Source organism: Carya illinoinensis, chromosome 2 (assembly GCF_018687715.1).
Source record: "Carya illinoinensis cultivar Pawnee chromosome 2, C.illinoinensisPawnee_v1, whole genome shotgun sequence".
In the NCBI taxonomy this organism is placed as follows: domain Eukaryota; kingdom Viridiplantae; phylum Streptophyta; class Magnoliopsida; order Fagales; family Juglandaceae; genus Carya; species Carya illinoinensis.
The window spans coordinates 35,469,533-35,492,762 of record NC_056753.1 but is presented as its reverse complement, the minus strand read 5'-3'; the positions used below and the strand labels follow the sequence as shown (position 1 = coordinate 35,492,762).

Here is a 23,230-nt window from a genome sequence, read left to right as displayed (position 1 = left end):
TTAGAAAAAGACCGAACACATGAGCGTATGGGTTCTGTGATTTTGATGTCAAAATATCAAAACTGGTGTTGGTGAGGGTTTAAAATCTGTGCCACAACATCACCTTGAAGCACTTAACTACATGAAGCACTTTCAAAGATTTCGGATGCATGACATATATATATATATAGTTTTTAAATTAAGCTGCATGCCTCTGGTCCAGTACTGCTAGCTGTCGATCGAACTCCTTGACTTTATATCGAAGATGGCACTGTCCTACGTACCTGAATCTTGATTCACAAGCTCATTTTGGTGCAAATGCAAGGATGGAGGCTTGACTGACGATCGACATGGTAAACTTTCTTTGAAAAGCAAAATAAAATGTTTCAACGTCGGTCCTTTTCTTCTTCTTTTTTTTTTTTTTTGGCTCGTTTCCAGCCAGCTGCGATTGTATTGGGAGATCACTGGAGTAGGACAGCCTTAACAGTGCTAAAATTGTTGGGTTACGCGGCTGTACGTACGTAGTGAATTCATGATATGGAGATGTACTACATGAAGATTGAAGAGGCTGCATGCTGACGAAAAACAATAGAAGTATCAAGCGTGCTCATGCAATAGATGGTCTCATAGTACTGGGAAGAGGGCATAAGATGAAGGCTCTTTACCAAAATATAGTAGATATTATTATTATTATTATTATTATTATTATTATTATATTCACTTATAGTAGAAACGTCTTGGTGTTTTGTAATGGAATGATCATAACTTGCTTTTTCTCGAGGGCAACTTGATCGTAGTGCATGTGGTGCGAAATTATAAAAGAACGTGCCATGATGAAATGTGTCTAAGTATAGCTACTTCTGCTTAATTATTTGCCATGTTGCAAAGGTCACCAACCCTTCGTTAGTGAGTCTTAAGACCTGTTTGGTTTTATAGACTATCATATCACATCTCATTTCATCTTATATTAACATAATTTAAATATCGTATAAATATATTATAATTTTAAATTTTCATATTTTTAACTTTTTAATTTAATCAATATTACATAATTATTACAAATTTTTTAAATTTTTAAATAAAATAAAAAATACAATTCAATTTTTTCAAATATCAAAATAATAATTATATTTTAACAATATTTTAATTTTATAATATTTTTATTTAATTTACTCTTTTCACTTTTTCAAAATCTTATAAAATATTTTAATTCAAATTATTTTATTATTATTTATAAAATATCTCATTTTTATTCCCATATTTTTCATCTGATATATATCATCTCACACACCCACGACACGATCGAGTACCCTAGCTCTGGTGTATAAAAAAGCCACGGCACCAGCCTTTCTGACACTAGAAGGATAGGTAATCATAGCCATATTGTATTTATTAGAGATGGTAATTGTTAGGTAAGAGGTAAATGTCCAAGTTGCGCATAGAATGTGTACAAGACTGGAGAATATTTCCACAACACATACATAGAACACAGAAGGAAAACACTCTATTTCATTCTCACTCTAGCTAGCCATGGATCTCTTCATGACAATGTGTCTACTACCTGTGTTCTATGCTTTCTTCTGCATCTGTAGATCGGTTCTTCAATGGAGAAACCAAGGCTGCTATATGTTGGCCTACGAGTGCTACAAGGCTCCTGAGGACAGGAAGATCGACACTGATTCCTCCGTAAGAATCATCCTCAGAAACAAGAATCTGGGATTGGAAGAATACCGTTTTCTCTTCAAAACCATTGTCAGTTCAGGGCTCGGCGAAGAAACTTATGGCCCACGAACTGTCATTGCGGGAAGAGAAGATTGCTCTACTCTTGCAGATGCCCAATTGGAGATGAATGAAATCATCTTCGACACACTTGACAAGCTTTTTGCCAGGACAGGTGTTTCTCCATCAGAAATCGACATACTTGTCGTGAATGTGTCCTTGTTCTCTCCCATTCCCTCTCTAACATCTTGCATTATAAATCGTTACAAGATGAGGGAGGACATTAAGGTTTTCAACCTCTCAGGAATGGGCTGCAGTGCAAGCCTAGTTGCAGTCGACCTCGTCCAGCACTTGTTCAAGACCTACAAAGAATCTTTTGCTATTGTTGTGAGTACGGAATCCATGGGTCCGCACTGGTATAAAGGCAAAGAAAAATCCATGCTCCTCTCCAACTGTCTATTCCGCGCCGGAGGTTGTTCAATGCTCTTCACAAACAATAGAGCTTTGAAGCATCGAGCCATCTTGAGTTTAAAATGTCTAGTTCGAACCCATTTCGGCTCAAGCGATGAAGCATATGAATGCTGCAAACAAATAGAAGACGAGCGAGGCTTCCTTGGTTTTCGCCTCACCAAAAGCCTCACAAAAGCTGCAGCCCAAGCTTTTACAGCAAACCTCCGAATGCTAGTACCCAAAGTACTGCCAGTAAGGGAACTGCTCCGCCACTTCATAGTAGCACTCCAGCAGGCCAAAGCTGACAGCCTGGAACTCGACGCAGTGGGATCGTATTTGGATTTTAAGGCCGGAGTAGACCACTTCTGTATCCACCCGGGCGGAAGGGCCGTTATCGATGGGGTTGGCAAGGGTTTACGGCTCAGTGAATATGATCTTGAGCCAGCAAGAATGGCTCTCCATCGGTTTGGGAACACATCGGCCGGTGGGCTTTGGTATGTTTTAGGTTACATGGAAGCTAAGAAGAGGCTTAAGAAGGGTGACCGGATTCTGATGATCAGTTTTGGAGCAGGATTTAAGTGCAACAACTGTGTGTGGGAGGTGCTGAGGGATTTGGACGGCGGCAATGTTTGGAAAGACTGCATAGATAGTTACCCACCGAAAGCACTAGTCAACCCTTTCGTGGAAAAGTATAGTTGGATTAATGATGAAGATCTAAGCTTTGTCAGACTTGAATTAGATATCTGATCGTGAATTTTCCTGGTTTACGCTCATAGATCTTTTCCCTCTTAATTCGGAATGTGGCATCTCGATCGTTTATGATCTTGTGAAAGCTATAAATGTTAATTTGCTACTCGAAGGAGATGACCCTGTTATGGTAGTTCGTGTCATATAATTTGAATCGACTTATCATATTAATCCCAGATACATCAGCATGCAGTACTCCATCCATCTAGTGTGATCATGAAAATAAAGCTTGCAGATCAGCTTTCGAAATGTACCGGCCTAGCTGGCTGTTTCTTTGATTTGATTAGTAGATTAATATATATTTAATATCAATGAACTAGATTCATCGATGTTTCTCCTCATTATAGAATTCTCTCTCTTTTAATTTATTGATAATATTAATACTAGCTGATACTTTAGTTGGAATGAAATCTTGTCCTGCCGCAATGAAACTCCAGTACAAAAAGTGTTGAGCGATCGAGTAATTACTTGATCACAACTGATCGTCTCAATCCACATGATCTCAAAGATATTGAAAATAATACAATTAGTTATAATTAGAATCGATCGTACGTTAAAATCTTCATGCTGATCACAGAATCTCACTATTCAGTATTCTCAGGTCAATAAATTCTGACCTACCACTTCTTTCACTGTTAATAACTTCTTTAATGCACATGGACGTAAATGCGGTTTGGCAGTGTTACGGGCCTCTTCTGACCTGGTCGAGTTAAAAAGTGATCTTCTTCTTTTTACCCAAGTTAAAACCTAGCTTTTCCAATAAATGTGAACTACGTACGTACTCGGCATAGAATTAAAAATGCCCTGTGACGAAGAGTACTTAATTATGCATATATATATAGATATATATACATAATATAGATGTAAATATTAAAGTTATGCACATATATATATATATATAATAAAAAATTCTATACATCATCTTACTTACATCTTATTAAGTAAGATGTGGCATATCTATTACTATTAAATAATTATTTATTACATATTTTTTTATTATTAAATAATGATAAATAATCTACATCATATATAATGAGATGCAAATAAGATGATAGTGTAATGTATAGTATTACTCATAATATATGTGTGTGTGAGGGCGGCCGCCGGGACAGGTTTCACCAACTATTTTGCCGAATGTGATTCGTGAACTTTTATTTTACAGCAACTGCATGCCCATGAAGATCATCGAAGACGAAAGCAGATCGACGATCGAAATTAATATGTTTGCCTCCTATACATATATAAATATATATATCACACACACATCATTTGTAGTGCCAGTACTGTATGCCGACAAGAACCTAGCTCCCATCACAGTATAATTAATCTGCTTGCATTCCCAACTGCCTGACTGGTTAAATCCTTCGCTCCTTTGAAAGATGCAGAAAGGGATCAATATTTCCGCTACACAATTAATGCTCATTATTAAAAGCACCCATACCTGTAGCATGTTGGTGATCTTGCAGCATTAACATTCAATGTTGCTAGCTAGTTGGCCTATTAACAAAGCAGAACTCAAGTTAGTTAAGAAGTCACCACGGCAATGCAAATCCCAAGCCTAGCTAGGCATGCATGCGAATGATTTTTGCCTTTATAAATTAAGAATATGAAGTTCATGATGTTAATTATCTGGTGGCTTCATCCCACTCCAGATCATGATCACAGCAATTCTTTCCATCAATATACATGGCATTTTACGATTGATCATTATCTTATTCCAGTTTTGTATACACGCACACATCTGTGCCATTACTCTGCATATTCTATGCCTAAAATAGCTGAGGTTTAGAAGAAGTTATCGGATTAGGAATTTTCCTTTCTCTTACTTTTTCTTTTTCTTTTTCTTTTTTTACCCTTCCTTTCTTTTTCCCCGAGTACGTACGTTGCTGGGTAGATCTAACTGCAAGCTAATCAGTGGCGGAGTTAGGTTTTGTTTAAACATTACTCTGCACAAAAAGTTTCAAACACGTGGTTGAAACATTACTGCTGCGGCACACTATTGTCGAATGCAGGCGTCGTGGACCAATTAAGAAGATTAACGCCATTCTCCATATAGACAGGCTGCATGCCTCTCAGGCTATCGCACTGCTGAAATAATCGGTCTTTGATTGGCTGCAAGCTGAACGAATTAAGATACACGAAAATAGTGTTCAGTAATAATTCATTTAATTTTATTCGATCAGAACTGACAAGAATATCAGATTAATTTATCAGATTTCTTCAGACAGATCGACGAACGTACAGGAGATGTTAGGAACTCACACGAATGCATACAAGAAATTCCCAATTATGAATTACACATCTCCACTTAAAATAATTAATTAAAAAGTATTTTAACCAAAAAATAATAATAAATTCATAAATTCATGTGACTTAATTTGATAAATACATCAAATAATAAAAATATTTTATTATAAGTAGATTTAACTAATTTTATCAAATTACTTCAATCTATAAATTTAATTTTATATTTTTTTTTTTTTTGTATTGTTAACAGTTCTATTGATCAAAAGTCATTTGGTCATCTATCTATTAATTTTAAATCGTGTTGTCCAAACAGAACGGAAACTAGACAAGGACAACTAGAAGTGGTCTACAACTTAACCCATTGATCTTGGTACTTCTAGACCTGGCAGGCTTGTGCAATATATTATTTTTCATTAATTAATTTCAAAAGGACAATTACAACAGCTTATAATAGTGGACTTGGTCACTTATTAGCATGTGCTGAGAAAATGTCTACCAAGAAAACAGATATTTCAGTAAAACAGCACTATCAAGGTAGCGGCTTGTACCAGTACATAATTATTCACTTGTGGTTCTTTTTCGATCTAGAGTTGGTTTTTTTTTTTTTAATTATTATTATTATTATTTTATTTTAAGGACAGTGGACACGTACAAGGTCAGGTTTAAGGGAGACCGAACTCATTTATTTTTTGGAAAAGAAAGGGTCGATCTCTAACTGAAAATGTTAATCATTTGCGATATATATACAACAGGTGAAAGTAATGTGCAATGCATGTTTGCTTAGTTTATATGTAATTTTTTTGGTTAAGAATTAATTTTTTATTAATAAAGATGTAATATTTTTGGTTAATTAAATAACTAATAATGTAATGTTTATATAATTGATAAATAATTAAACGTTGTGATATATTAAAAAAGAAGAGCATTAATAGAATATATAGCATGGTCCTATAAATAAACATCAGCAATAATTTTATGAAAGTTGTTTGAGATCATTTTGATTCTAAGATAACGATCTAGTATTTTCTTCATCTTGCACTGCTTCAATAGAGAGGACATTAAATTGCCTATGTTTTTTCTCTTTAAGTTTTTCCAGATCTACATAAACTTGAATCTTCCAAATTTTTTTTGATAATTTCTCTACAACGCTTTTAACATACGGTCGATTTTCTTATAAAATAAATTTTGAATAGCTTTATATAATTAATAAAAAAAACTTTTTTTTTTTTTTTGTAATTAACTCATTATAACAAAATTCAACTTTTAAAAATTTAGACCTGATTTTTCTTGACAAAATGGAAGGTAATACTTTCTATGCACGCTGAACGACGTAAATATTATTATAAAATATTATATTTCTTTGGTCTTTTTTTTTCTACCATATACAACATATACTATTTGCAATATTATTTTCACTGTATAGGTAAAATGCTAAATATTTTAATAATCATATTTTTTGTTGACTATAGTTTTATTTTAATGTACAGTTTGCTATAATTTTAATATATTTTAAAAATATAGATATAAAAAGTTTACAAATATTTGAATTGTTGGATCATTTTATAAGGTTATGGCTTTCATGTTAGCTTCCCAAGAAATTACAGATGACCTTGACCTTTCGTCATCTTTTGTCATTGTGATGTAAAATCAAATAATTAGAAAAAAAAAAAAAATCCACTCCCATCAATAATATTCATAGACATTTTCTACCGAATTGCTCTTAATTTTGTTATTATTTTATTTAGTAGTTAAGAAAGTGTTTTTTTAATAAGTATGTAATTTTTTTTTTGTCATTTTAAAAATGTTTAAAGGGTTTAAAAAAATGTTTTTAAAAAATTAAACATTTTGTAACAAATTTCAATGGCTTCTCTTGATGGGTGTAAAAACAACTTAAAAAAATATGTATTATTTATTACTTATTTAGTAATATATTTTGAAAATAAATGACAAAATACTTTACGGTAAGAAAGTATTTTCAAATGAGAAAAACTTTAAATTGGATGCAATGTGAATGTGAGATTTACATCATTCAATGAAATTGTGACACGTATGGTATAATTTATACCAAGATGAAAATAGAATCGACATCAGTTAACTCCCGTCTCTCTCAAAGAATTGTTTCTTATGACGTCTCCATAAAAAAAAAAAATGAAAAACCTTTATGAGTTTTATTATATATAATTATTTTTTATGTATTTATTACGTAGTTTATTGTCATGATTGATTAAAAAAATAATTATATTAAAAAAATAATGTAATTAATCATATTAATAAAATTATAAAAAAAATATGTAAAGTAATGCACGTAGAATTTTTTATTTATTATATTTCACTTTTAAAACACTCGTTGGTATGATATCAACGCGGTTTCATGCCATCTTTGAGTTTGTCTTTCTGTAAAGAAGTTATATTTTCTATTTATATTTCTACCAATTTAATGGATCCACCTACTTGTATATGTTTTCCTGGCTTATCCATATAACATGCACATTTATATACATGACGTGCATGTGCAACTACTTCTTTATAAGACACATTTATTTACATTTGTAATTTGTCCTCTCTCTCTCTCTCTCTCTCTCTCTCTCTCTCTCTCTCTCTCTCTCTCTCTCTCTCTCTCTCTCTCTCTCTCTCTCTCTCTCTCTCTCTCTCTCTCTCTCTCTCTCTCTCTCTCTCTCGGTTCTGACTCACAACCTATAGACAGCCTATCCCAGCTAAGTCGAAGTAATTTTTTTTGCCTCTTTTCCTTCGCTCATTTCACCCGCATCCCGAATCTTCTTCTTACTTTCACTCTCTTCCTCTATCTCTCACACTCTCTCTGAATTGCTCTCAACTCATCATCTCTCGCCCTCATATGCTCACAGTTTCAATGATCACATCTCTCTATCTATTTTTCCTCCACGAATCTATAGAGAAATGGAGAGATCTTCTTCATTTCCCACAGATCTTCTTCATTTGTTGTTTATTTTTTTATTTTGTTATTCGCATGCTTTGGGTTGATTTTTACCTCTCTTTGTCTATATGGTTCTTTATTTATTTTTTGTTCCTATAGATATGAACAGATCTTGAAGAGATCTGGGTGTTTTTGTTTCTTTATTTTGTCGTTCGCATGCTCTGGGTTGATCTTCTTCTCTCTACAGCTATTTTTCCATCACGGATCCGTAGGGAAATGGAGAGACCTCATTTCTAACAGATTTTCTTCATTTGTTTATGTTTTTTACTTTTTAATTTTGCCATTCAGATGCTCATAGTTGATCTTCGCCTCTCTCTATCTATATTGTTCTTTTTTTTCTCTACAAATCTGAACATCTCTTCACAGATTTGAAGAGTTCTTGTTCAAATCTGGTTATTTTTGTTTTTTATTTTGTCGTTCGCTTATGAACAGCTAAACAGATCTTCATAAAGTTGAAGAGATTTTATTCACATCTGAGTGTTTTTCTTTTTTATTTTTTATTTTGCCATTGTTCTGTATGGTTCTTTATTTTTTAAATGATCTGATTTGGTCTTCTTCTTTTTTTTCTTTTTTCTTTTTTTGTTTAAGTACTTTGGATTCTAGTTTGGTTTTGTAACAACTTGCTTTCCTAGATGCTGTTATTTTGTACTCTGCTTTTTGTGATAGGTTCTATCTTCTTACAGTTTGTATTAATTTATTCTTTTTTTCATTTTTGTGGAATGTACTTATTATAGGATTTTTTTTCTTATGTTTAATCTTTTTGTCAATATAAGAGATTGGGCAAGACAAAATTTACATCAATGAGACTCTGTTCACCTTCTTTTTGTATCTTTTATCTTGGTAAGTTTCTTCCCCATTGCATTTTGTATTTTGCTTATATTTTCTTTCGTAGTTTGCATCTTTTACCATTATGTTTTCCCGTTTGAAGGTCAGTAAGCTTGTATAGATTGAAACTACTCTCTGTTTCTTTGCTGCCTCTTGTATCCACATTGATAGAAGACAATTTTAGTAAATTTAAGCTTGATGTTGAGTGAAACTTCCCTATCTCTTGAGTTCTTTGTTTTTTGGGATTTTGGTCAAACTTGGATTGGAATAACATGTATTATATTTTGGCATGGAGACAAGGAACATGAGGGGTGGCTTACAAAGAAATTAGCTGCTAAATTAGTGGTCGGCCAAAGGATTTTATTGTAAAGGAATGAAGTTATTTTGAGGTTTCTAAAGCAATTATTATTTTTTATTAGATGCCTACAAATTATTTGAGTACTATTTTTTTAAGTCTGTAGAGGAGAGATTCTTTAGCCATGAGTTGTTTTATGCCTCAATTCTGAATGCTAAAAAAATAAGACCTAATTTCGTTAACCTACTCTATAAATTGCAATCATATGAGTTGTTTTCATTCATCATATCTGATTTCTCTAATAGATATATTATACAGTTTTTATTTGCTTTCAATTTTCGTGAATTTTTGTCTGTCTAATTATGAGAAGAGTTTTGAACTGTATAATTATAAGGCACTGATATAATTATATGCTATAAAATTTGTGGCTTGATTTGGATTGATGTTTTTATTATTAAGTCAAAGACAAATAAGTTATTAAAAGGCAGTAATCTAATATCATAAAACTTAGAGATTGATATAATCCATAGATAGATTATATATAATATAAACACACAAAAGGCAATAAAACTGACATTTTTAATGTACCTTCAAACTTTTGCACCATTGCATTGCTTCACCACACCTGATTTGAGAGAAACAGAGCATGGATAAGTTTTCTGAATTAAGTTTTGTAATGGGTTTTTTTAATAAGTTTTATAAATTCTATGGTTTCATGGTATCGGTTAGTTCATTTTTTATAAATATGAAAAAACATATGTAATGCATGGATAGACTTATACTATAAACACACAAAAGAAAGTTAGACTTACTTTTCAATCTTCCTTCAAATCAAGGAAACCGTAACACCAATGCACTGAAAGTAATAGAAGGTATCAGTCACTTTTCAAACATTAGCACCAATGCACTGAAAGTAATAGAAGGGTTTTCTTAAACCCCTTTCAATGCCTATTGGGTTCCTACGAAATGTCTCTTGATATTCAAATTTTGAATATGACTGTTGCACTGCTTGGCCATTCGGCTGCCTCATCAAGTGATTGAAAATTACTAATTTTTCCCTGCCTACACACATGGATATAAAAAGTAACTTATTATAAATTATAAGTTATACTGTATATTATAAAAACTTACTATAAATTTCTATTACATGTGATTAAAATCTGTCTCCATAGATTTTTAAATTATATTTTCTCTCTGGTTGTAGCTTTCATTCCAATGCATGAACAATATTCACAAATTCAATAGCTGGCACACGTACAGAAGGGGAAAAATAAGATAAAATGAGACTGTAGTCTTTCCAAATTGTAACTTATTATAATGTTTTGCCATTATAATTTATAGGAAAAGACAATGGTATCCCTGCCTAGACTCAACATAAATAATTCGGCACTGTTTTTTTCAAAATTTTGAGTTATTATATTAATGGAGTTCAAACAGATAACACAATTGGCCACTAAAGAGTGTACTTATAATTTGGCACTATTTTTCTTGCAAATTCTAAATTATTAGATAATAGAATTGAAACAGACACAACATAAATGGCCACAAACGGTGGCTTAACTGTTATTTAACGGGAACAACAAAATTAATGGAGAAACCCGATTTTTCATTTAAAACAACAAATTCCGTTTCATACACATTTTTTATATATAGAAGATATTCAAATCTCAATTAGACCTTATTATAAAGGAATATTGGACAAAATTATGATTTTGTGGGCAATGAATGCCGGTTCTATATACATTATATATCTACGGTTTTTCTTTCCTTGGAAAATGTCTGTTAAAGGGAGTAGTATGAATTACGATTCCATTTCATATCTCTTATTCTTGCTTGCCCCGATGAATATTCAATTAAGATGAGGAAGAAATGTGAAGTTGAAATTCGAATACAAATTAATGAAATTATATGAATTTGATCATTTATGTTAAAGTTCAAAATTGCAAAATAGGTCGAAATGAGAAAAATAGTCATTCCCGACCCACGGTGGTGACTTGGGCCTCAATCGATGTCATCTGAATCCCATGATAGTGGTTTGTGACGTTAACACAGTGTCCGTACGTACTTCCATAATAGTAAATAGAAAAATAATACTTAAAATATAAAAAAAGACATATATTTATGTGATTCGGTACAAGGCCTAAATCCACCAATTATTTGAATGGTAAATCCATTAGTTATAATATGAGTATTTTACAGTTTCTCGTGATTTATTATTTCTCTATATATAATAGAGGTTTGGAGACCCATTTTTCCTGAAGAAGATAATCTCTTTATTATCTTCGGAGTTATCATCATGAGGTTGAAGATGATCCATTTCTTGATCCAATCAGACTCCCTTTTATTGAGATTTCGCGAGTGGCTCGTCGAAAGTTTAGCTTTATGTTATTTCCTTCTTTGCATGTCGACTTGTTTTCTTCTCATTTCTCATTTTTCCTGTCAATTCTCTCACTTTCTCTGACACTATACTTTTTCTTTTCATCTTGTCCTAATTCTTCATTTTCTCATTTGTCTTATAATGATGGTCCTTTAATGGGGTGAGCTGATATATCTAGATTGTTATTTTTATCCCCTTCAATTTCTTTAATTATATAGTCCAACACGTTGGAAACAATGAGTTCAGCTAATCAACTACCTTGAACTTGTAGCACAAATAATAACGAAAGATTGTTGATCCATATGATTATGCACAATTATGAGTAATTCTAGATATATAAAAATTTTGTTCGCGTAAATTTTTTAATAAAAATAAATAAATTAGGAAAATATGAGTTTTATTTAGAGTGATGCTATATACAGCCGTAGAATGTGTAAATGTCGCACAGTCACTTTGAAAAAAAGTGAGATCCACGATTAAAAAGTTAATTTTTTTTTCATGTGAGTCTCATATTAATTTATTTTTTTTAAGAGACTACGCGACACTTGTACAACTACAATTATAAATATTATTTCTTTTTTATTTATAGGCCTATTTTTTTCTACCTTGTGATTATTGATGGATGGGTGTTGTTCATGGATCGATGCTCAAATTTTGGAATTGACAGAAGTGGAAAACGAGGAAAGCTATGCGGGGAAAGAGGGAGGAAACATAGGAGAGGAGAGGCAGTGGTAGATGGGGAAAGCCAAATTAGCCAATGGTATATAATGGAGTCCAACTCAATATGAAAAATGAAATTTGAAGTTTTTGGTCCCACACAGAAACAAGGAAATAAAATCCAACCAATACCACGCTACATAGTAAAGCATGCCGACAGGCCTTTCAACTGTGGAGCCGCGCGGTGAGCACAAAGCGAACTATTTTTTCGCCTTTTACTAAAGAATACCGTGTGCTCGTCGCTTCCAACGGCATACATTACTTTTTTAAGGGGATTTTCTGCAAATGTCCCCGAAATTCTAATTTAAATTTTGCATATTATAGTTTGTTCTTCTCTGAGAGTCCGATATAAGAAAAAAGTATTTCTTTAGAATATATGGGTATTTCTCAAATTGATTTGTGTGACAAGGTCATAATGATTTTTAGTAATATTGGATATATAACAGTCAAGTGAGTACGCGAGAATGATATTGGAACGTGCAAAGCTGTTTTAATGCTAAAGAGAAGTGCGAGCCTGGAAAAAATAGCAAGGTAATGGAGTCGGTCTGAAAAGGAGAACTGGCTAGAAGTCCCGCGGGAAAGGACTAAGGAGAGTATTAAAACTCTGGACAGCGACAGAGCGAACTATTCTTTTCCCTGAAGAATACCGTGTGCTCGCCGCTACTTATGTGGGCTCTTTGCCAATTTCAGCTTAAAAAGTTAGTTTCTGCTATAATAAATACTATATATGTGTTATAAACTATCTTGAATTGTATGACCACATTTAGCTAGCTGTCAAATGCATAGTACTAGTGTATAGTGCTAGTCGTCAAATGTATAGTCTCTTTTGTAACCCTATATATATGGGTACATTGATGTTATATGAGATACAGATCAACAAGAGAATCTCCTCTCCCGTTCTCTCTCAATCTCTTGAAACTCTCTCTTTTCATTCAGTTCATAACAATATGCACATTTTTTTTCTTCTTTTTTTCAGGCATTTGTGAAACTCCTTGAATTTGGCATCGAGCTATGTTGGAACAGTCTAGTATTGAGGACTATTAACTCCACCTTTATTATTTCAACAAGAATAATGATTTTTGCAAATTCTAAACATACAATGTGCAATTCGTTTGTAAAATAGTAGATTCCACTAGGGATTGTAATTTGTAATTTTAAATTTTGTATTTTCAATTCATGTCAAGTCATGAATATTCGATTATAAAGGTCAATCCGAATCTAACTCGTTAAGTTAAACATGTCAAACATTCAAACCTTAACCTCACTCATTTAGATAACGAGTCGTGTCACCTATTTTGACTCGTAATAATTAATTAGAAATAGATCAACACGATACGACTTATTTTAACTCATTTAATGTAAATAAGTTGAATTAACACGCATAACCCATTTAACATGATTGACATAATTTTACATAAAAATTAAAATACATATTTATTAGTAACCACAATATCTTAAAAAAGATAATACAACCTACTAACAAAAAATATCAATATTTTTCAAATTTTAACATATAATAAAACCAATATTACAAACTATACAATAAAATTATGAGTACAGGTCCATAATTACAATCTCAATTGTTGACGACATACAAACATCCTTTCTACCAATAATAAAAACATAAGTATACTAAAAAATATCAATATTATAACTCAACAATAATAAAATTATCATTTTGAAATAAAATATAAACGGATCAAAACGAGTTGATTTCGAATGAAGTGGGTTGTCCTGTGATTGTCATGTTTATAAATAGTGTACTAACGAGTCAACCTGTTTTGACTCAAACCCGTTAACATCAAATTCAAACTCGCTAATTTTGTATCTATTTTTGTTAGATTCACGGGTCATGTCACATATTACCACTCTGAAATTTCACTATGAAAAATTATTAAAAAATTTAATTTTTTAGTGGGACTCACTTTTTGATAAAAATATCTATTCAGAATTTGTACAATTAGGCCTGATTTGGCTACCAAATACTAAATTATCTCATCTCATTTTATTTCATCTCCTCTAATTATTATAAGTTTTTAATATTTCTATACAAAATATAATAAACAATTCAACTTTTTCAAATTCTAAAATAAAGTGAATATTAAATAATTATATTATAATAATATTTTATTTAATTTTTAATAAAATATTACATCTCATCTAAATGGCATAACTAAACGAGGCCTAGACTTACGTCTAACCTTAATCTTTTAACAAAGAAATAAATGTAACGTGAGGCGATCATGTGATGCAATGCTGACCGTCACAAAACAGCTGAACCTAAATGAACTAAGCAATCGGGAATTGGGCTGTACAACCAAATTTTATTCGATTGGAAGGATCGTCTTATATCTCAAGTCTCGCTCTCAATAGAGAAATGAAGAACGGCCACTTTGCTTAGCCCAAGCCTAGTTTTGTTGTAGACTGTGGCCCAATTTCCGAAACGTGATTTTTTTTATCACTCAAATCTCAGGTCTCCGATGCTATAATTGGAATGGTCCTTCGTGGCCTCGTCCGCTTCGACCTGATATTCTTGTTGGGTGCTTGCAGTGCATTAAAGATTGAGAAAGTTTTGTTATATATATACATTTTATAAAAATAAAATTTTAAATTAATATAATTTAACGTAGAATATTAAATTGTAAATTTTTTTTTATAACAAAATAAATTTCTTTGAAATTAATATAATTTAACGTATACAATTTTATATCAAATCACGTTATTTTATAAGTTTATTTTTATACTTTAGACAAAGTTAACGTTCTTTATTTTCATAACTCGTGCAATGAATCCAATTCTGAATCCAAATGCCAACTTTAAACTTAGACAGTTAGATAGATTAAGAGTTTATTTGGAAACACGACTGTTATTAAATATTCTTAGATATTCTCGTATATTTCATATCCAAACATCACTCAAACACACAACATTTTTTAATTACAAATATTCAACATTTTCATTTAATCATTACCTAACAATTACAATTTTTTCAAACTTTTAAACAAAATATAAAAAATAATTTAATATTTTCAAATTTCAAAATAAAAATTATATTCAAAATTTTTTTAACTTTATAATTTTTTTCCTCTTATTTTTCAAAATTTAATAAAGTATCTTAAGTCAAATTAATTCACCGCACTGAATTCAAATGCCAACTTTAAACTCAGACGACTAGATAGATTAAGAGTCTGTTTGGGAACACGATTGTTATTAAATATTCTTAGATATTCTCATAAATTTCATATCCAAACATCATTCATACACACGACACTTTACAAATATTCAACATTTTCATTTAATTATTACCTAATAATTATAAATTTTTCAAACTTTTAAACAAAATACAAAAATTAATAGAAAATTTTCAAATTTCAAAACAAAAATTATATTCAAAATTTTTTTAACTTTATAATTTTTTTCCTCTTATTTTTCAAAATTCAATAAAATATCTTAAGTCAAACTAATTCACCGCACTGAATCCAAATGCCAACTTTAAACTCAGACGGTTAGATAGATTGAGAGTCTATTTGGAAACACGATTGTTATTAAATATTCTTAGATATTCTCGTATATTTCATATCCAAACATCACTCAAACACACAACATTTTTTAATTACAAATATTCAACATTTTCATTTAATCATTACCTAACAATTACAATTTTTTCAAACTTTTAAACAAAATATAAAAAATAATTTAATATTTTCAAATTTCAAAATAAAAATTATATTCAAAATTTTTTTAACTTTATAATTTTTTTCCTCTTATTTTTCAAAATTTAATAAAGTATCTTAAGTCAAATTAATTCACCGCACTAAATTCAAATGCCAACTTTAAACTCAGACGACTAGATAGATTAAGAGTCTGTTTGGGAACACGATTGTTATTAAATATTCTTAGATATTCTCATAAATTTCATATCCAAACATCATTCATACACACAACACTTTTTAATTACAAATATTCAACATTTTCATTTAATCATTACCTAACAATTATAATTTTTTCAAACTTTCAAACAAAATACAAAAATTAATAGAAAATTTTCAAATTTCAAAACAAAAATTATATTCAAAATTTTTTTAACTTTATAATTTTTTTCCTCTTATTTTTCAAAATTCAATAAAATATCTTAAGTCAAACTAATTCACCGCACTGAATCCAAATGCCAACTTTAAACTCAGACGGTTAGATAGATTGAGAGTCTATTTGGAAACACGACTGTTATTAAATATTCTTATATATTCTCATATATTTCATATCCAAACATCACTCATACTGTAACAGCCCGCTAGAAATTCAATTAAGGAATTTCTATTGACTTTAGGAACCTCGTGAAAACTCTGTAAGTTTACACGAATTGACTAATCGCATAAATTTTAGCCTGTCAACATAGTTAGTGTTATCACTCACTATGGTGCCAGAAATGCGATTTTAATTATTTGAGATAGTTAAAAGTGTCAGAATACATTATAGTCTACACCACTAGGCTTAATTGAATATTTAGAATTTTTCAGTACTAAGTTTATTACGTTTATTTTTGGAGTGAATAGTAACCTCGGTAAATGTACTGAGCGCAGTGTTTTCAAAATCATAGTGTGAAATGTCCAAATTAGGATAGCGATATTTTATTTGGACACTTGGCAAGATCTTAACCACACATAATGAATAGTATTAGACACTTGGCACAAAGAGAAACCATTAGATGGAATTGTGAAGGAAATCAAGGTGTGAGATCATGACACCTAAGCAAAATACACATTTGGAAAATATCTTAAGAATAGAGATTTAAAATACACATAGAAAGATTTTAGCCACCTTACTCTTCCAAGTCTACTCCACATTTGGAAAATATATTGAGCTGATTTTTATAGATATTATTGGATAGAATATTTTGAGATACGTCTCTGGGCAGTAAATCCACATGTCCTTAGGAAATGCACCAAACATTAGGCTTGAATTTCTTAAGGTATGAAGGGTAGTATGTGGTTTTAATATATATGCTCGTGTGTTTCAAGAAGGGACACATGACTCGTGATAGAATACCTCGGAATCCTAAGGGAGATAACAATCAAAAAGATCAGAATTTTCCGATGGATAAAGAATTAGTTGAGGTAAACATAGTTAACGTTGATCTGATTGCAATTGATGGTAGTATTGCATTATTATTATTTTGGAGTAAGTCAAGTCATTGGGGTTGGTAAATTGTACATTATTTGATTCAAACGAGTCATTGTTTCTATTAATTGTGGTAGTGCTTGAGAATTCAGTTTGGAAGCTAAATTGTTACCCTAGTGGTAAGAGTAACAATTTTCATTAGAAGTATTATTGTTCATACCAATGTAGATATAGAATACCTTTTAGTAATATGAGAAAGGATATGTAGGATTGATAAATGGTATTCCACATATTTGGAGAATTGTTTTGATTCGGAGAATACGATAGAAATTGTGTTTGGAAGAGTAATTTGATTAGGAGAAACTTTAGCCTTAGTAGAATTTATTTATGATAATAGTATTACCACGTCGCCAGTTAATGATTTCTGGCAAAACACTATCTTTATGGATACATAGATCGATCTTCTTTTGAAGGCTATTATATGGAGAGTAAAATATTGGTCTTGAGGATTTATGTGAACATTAGGAACAAATCATTTAGAGTTAGAATAATTGATAACTTATGATGGATAGAAGAGTTATGACAATCATAAGAGAGAAAGTTTCAAGTTTAAGTTATTAACTGGTCAGTTATCAAAGTACCACCTAGGAAGATGACTGATTGTTGCGATTATAAAGAAGTAAGTTAGTCCTAGACCAGTAGAACTCCTTGAGGTTTTTATTAACTTGAAGATTACTGAGAGTTTGAATATGCATGATTAAATGCATATTTATATAAGTCATTGGATCATGTCATATATATGAAAATCCCTGAAAGAAATAAAATGGAGTACATAAAACATATACCAGAAGATATAAACACAAATATGAATATTTGTGAAGTATTATTTTATTATCATAAAGTAAAATTACAGAAATTTGAGGCTCTTTGCCTCAATCTTTAAACGTTCTTGCTCTTCAAAAATCTGCATGCCTCTCCTATCTAAAGGAGTAGCCACTCGAAAAGAAGAGTTAAGCAAAGATTTTAAATCTCTGTTCTCTCGCTTTACTGCTTCTATCTTCATGTTGGATTCCATAAGAAGCCTCTGAAGCAGAGAAATACTCTCGTGGAGTTTGTCAACCCCACCAGTCCTGGATTGCAGTCTCTGAGAATATGCGACAATGGCTGATGAGTATCGAGTACCGAGACTCACAAGCTCGTAGATAAGTTCATTTTCTGACTTATTAGTCAGATCATTATTTGATTGCATAATAGCACCTATGGAAGAAGCAGAAACAACTGGGGAACGAGGTGCAGAATACCTCATGTTTTGGCAATGAGAAGATTGCTGAGCCATTGCAAAGTGAGTAAGCAGAAAGAGATTGCAGAGTAAGAATGCAGATTAATTTCAGAAAAGTGAAGAAGATGAGATGAGAAAGAAGATGAACTGAATAATTCTTTTATAGAGAAAATTATGACGAATCACCTCTCGTGAATCATTTCTCTACAAGAGACAAGAGCAATGTAGTATCATAGCTGCGGTGCCTGACAATTACAGAAGAACAAAGTAGTGTCGTAGCTATGCGGCGCCTGACAACTACAGAAGACCTATAAAAATCACGCGGATCAGAGTTGTCTGGTCTAAAACAGAGTGCCACCGATTTTGTTAAAAAGAGAGAGGTTAACGGTTTAATTTTGATGAATTCTTTACTAACTATGGTATTTACAAGAACATTTAAAGTATATCACCTATGCTTTTCTAAAGAAGAGTTTCGGAAGATTATTTACTTAAAGTTTTAGGTTTGGAGAGTATGTCGTTACAACTTGGCCAACCTTGTACAAAGAAGTATAATCTAATTGTTGATTAAAGTAAGAGAGTTAAGGAATGACATAATCTCAAAGGCAAATATATACGGGATAGACAGTAGGTTGGTAAGCAACACCTCCTTATTAAATTTCTATTTCTTATTTAATTCGATTTCGAGGACGAAATCTTTTTTTTAGGAGGGGAGATTGTAACAGCCCGCTAGAAATTCAATTAAGGAATTTCTATTGACTTTAGGAACCTCGTGAAAACTCTGTAAGTTTACACGAATTGACTAATCGCATAAATTTTAGCCTGTCAACATAGTTAGTGTTATCACTCACTATGGTGCCAGAAATGCGATTTTAATTATTTGAGATAGTTAAAAGTGTCAGAATACATTATAGTCTACACCACTAGGCTTAATTGAATATTTAGAATTTTTCAGTACTAAGTTTATTACGTTTATTTTTGGAGTGAATAGTAACCTCGGTAAATGTACTGAGCGCAGTGTTTTCAAAATCATAGTGTGAAATGTCCAAATTAGGATAGCGATATTTTATTTGGACACTTGGCAAGATCTTAACCACACATAATGAATAGTATTAGACACTTGGCACAAAGAGAAACCATTAGATGGAATTGTGAAGGAAATCAAGGTGTGAGATCATGACACCTAAGCAAAATACACATTTGGAAAATATCTTAAGAATAGAGATTTAAAATACACATAGAAAGATTTTAGCCACCTTACTCTTCCAAGTCTACTCCACATTTGGAAAATATATTGAGCTGATTTTTATAGATATTATTGGATAGAATATTTTGAGATAATATTTTATAGATATTTTGGGTAGGAGAAAACCACACTCAACTCTCAACTCCAGCCTTATCATCTCCCTTATCTCTTCCATAAGCATCTCCAGCCATCACCCACGAACTTATCTTCATTTACACGTTTCTTTAAAAGAATATCAAACATTCTCTCTCGGACAGCTTTTAGGAGTTCTTTTGCATGCCCATTTCGAAGCTGTTGTAAGTGTTTTATCATAAAGTCTCCTTCATATAAGTTGTTCCTTTTTGAGTCTAGTTTACATGGATATCTTATTTGCCCCATTTGAAGATCATTTGGTCAGTCAAATATTGTGTAAACTATAGAAAGGTCATTCTGGGAGATAAACTGGAGAATATGTTATAGTTTGGAGTTTTTGACCAAGCTAATGGATAGATATTGGTCCGAAATTTTTATGGAGTATTGTTAACATGTATATATGACTATTGGTTGAGGATTTTTGCATGATTGAAGGTTTTGATGAAATATTTGCTTAGATTTAGAAACTTAGAAACTGGAAGAAGAAAAACAGTTTCTATTTTGAGAAAGTTTAACTCTTTGGTGGTCTAAACCTATTCTAATGACTTTGATAATTTTATTGGAGGATCCTAAGCATCTTATATACATGTTATATTATTATTTTGAAGATATTTGATGTTAGTTTCAAAGATATGAAATTTTATGCAAAGAGATATTCAGATAAGCCAAAGTGTGGATGTTCTTGGCTAAATTTATGTTTTGGTTAATTTTTAACCATGTGATCTTGAATTAGAAGCTTATATATGTTTTAGGACATCTTTTTAAACCATGTGATGGTTTGGTTTGAAGATCACATATTTATAAGTCATAGATCAAAAGGTTGATCAAAACAAGTTGGAAACAAAAATCAATAGAAATAGCATATGAGAATTTCGGCCCTATGGAGTTTTAATAGTTGTGATTAGTTTTAAATTTTTCTAAATTGATATTTGAGTTGAGGATAAAATTTACATGAGGCATGTAAATTTTGGTGACTTTTGGAGTTAGTATGCAAAATCATTAAGTTATGGGTAAAACGGTCATTTTCCTACATGTAGAAAGTAAAATGGAAATTTTACTCTTTAAGTTAGTATTTTTCCATATTTCAAATTATTAGTGATTTAGTACTAACTTTTAGAATCACTAATTACAGTTCCTCGTGATCGCGCTTGAGGTTTTATAAGAAACGCGGAGATCGAGGTAAGTTAGCTTTTAACTTACTAGCAGTCTACTGTGTATGTGTGCTAAGTAAAAGAATTACAGTGTATGTATGTATGTTATCATATATGTCATGCCATGCCAAGTTATCATGTAATTGTCTATTATACAGAATTTATTCTGTCATTAATTTTTATCTGTTACACAATATATTCTGTCATGTATTACTATACATTACAAATATGTCATGCTAAATATGTTGTTTGTTATATGTTATGCCATGTTACGAAATGTTACTATCTCAAGTTGGTTATGTATTTCAAATTATGTTCAAGTCACGTTATGTTACGTCAGGGCTTCAGTCCTTTCATATTCCAGTCACGTTTCATCTTGAGTATATTCAGTTTATGTAGAATACATGGGGCCACAACAACTGTGGAGTATGTATTTAACTGCATAGTGATGTATAGAATACATGGGGCCACAACAACTGTGGAGTATGTATTTACACATAGAATACATGGGGCCACAACAACTGTGGAGTATGTATTTACACGTAGAATACATGGGGCCACAACAACTGTGGAGTATGTATTTTTCATGTTAATTCAAGTTTCAGAGCAAGTTCATGCTAAGTCAAGTTTCAGATCAAGTTCATGTCAAGTCAAGTTCAGTTCATGATTCAATTTAAGCTTGTCAATTATGCTATGTTGTACGCTAAGTTATGCTTTAATTACTTATAAATTTGATTATGCATTTATGCTTTTACTGTCATACATGCATCATTAGTCTGTATGGAAGTTTTTTGTTAACTTGCTGAGATTTGTAATCAAATCTCACTGTGGTAGTCCCAACTACCATTCCCCCCGAATGGTAGATCTTGTTACAGGACCTGAAGGAGGATCAGGAGCTGACCAACTAGACACAGTCGACTGAACGACGGTGCGTCGTTAATGTTAATATAGTAGTTAAATTACTACTTGTACGATGGAGTTACATCTCCAGTACTTTTGGATCATAACTATTTTGGAATAGTGTTGTGATCTTAGTTATTCAATGGATCTTTATGTATGAAGTATGTTTTAAGTATTGGGATATTTTCAGTTTGGTGCATAGTATTGCTAAAGAAAAAAAATTATCCGCTGCGAATATTGTATAATGTTAGATGCATGTTAGGATTATTGCATCTTATATGTCATGAACGGGGGCAAGTAACCTTGTGTTGCATGTCTCGACGCTTCAAATGTCCGTCCGATCCCAAACGGAATTTGGGGGCGTCACAGGGTGGTATCAGAGCAATACGTCTCTGGGCAGTAAATCCACATGTCCTTAGGAAATGCACCAAACATTAGGCTTGAATTTCTTAAGGTATGAAGGGTAGTATGTGGTTTTAATATATATGCTCGTGTGTTTCAAGAAGGGACACATGACTCGTGATAGAATACCTCGGAATCCTAAGGGAGATAACAATCAAAAAGATCAGAATTTTCCGATGGATAAAGAATTAGTTGAGGTAAACATAGTTAACGTTGATCTGATTGCAATTGATGGTAGTATTGCATTATTATTATTTTGGAGTAAGTCAAGTCATTGGGGTTGGTAAATTGTACATTATTTGATTCAAACGAGTCATTGTTTCTATTAATTGTGGTAGTGCTTGAGAATTCAGTTTGGAAGCTAAATTGTTACCCTAGTGGTAAGAGTAACAATTTTCATTAGAAGTATTATTGTTCATACCAATGTAGATATAGAATACCTTTTAGTAATATGAGAAAGGATATGTAGGATTGATAAATGGTATTCCACATATTTGGAGAATTGTTTTGATTCGGAGAATACGATAGAAATTGTGTTTGGAAGAGTAATTTGATTAGGAGAAACTTTAGCCTTAGTAGAATTTATTTATGATAATAGTATTACCACGTCGCCAGTTAATGATTTCTGGCAAAACACTATCTTTATGGATACATAGATCGATCTTCTTTTGAAGGCTATTATATGGAGAGTAAAAT

General features: G+C 31.7%; 1 protein-coding gene and 1 non-coding gene across 2 annotated transcripts; both read left to right on the top strand.

Annotated features, from left to right (window-relative positions):
• Window positions 1–1,388: 1,388 nt before the first annotated feature.
• On the top strand, window positions 1,389–3,236 carry LOC122301360 (3-ketoacyl-CoA synthase 19-like). The gene has a single exon (XM_043112643.1). It carries the CDS (start codon window positions 1,510–1,512, stop codon window positions 2,893–2,895), a length of 1,386 nt encoding a protein of 461 aa, XP_042968577.1. The 5' UTR covers window positions 1,389–1,509; the 3' UTR covers window positions 2,896–3,236.
• Window positions 3,237–12,483: 9,247 nt separating this feature from the next.
• On the top strand, window positions 12,484–12,601 carry LOC122302086. The gene has a single exon (XR_006240332.1). It is a non-coding gene; the product is annotated as a U5 spliceosomal RNA (small nuclear RNA).
• The last annotated feature ends 10,629 nt before the right edge of the window (window positions 12,602–23,230 follow it).

Coding starts and splice junctions, on each gene's coding strand:
- LOC122301360 (XM_043112643.1), top strand. CDS start 1,510: ATGGATCTCTTCATGACAATGTGTCTACTACCTGTGTTCTATGCTTTC.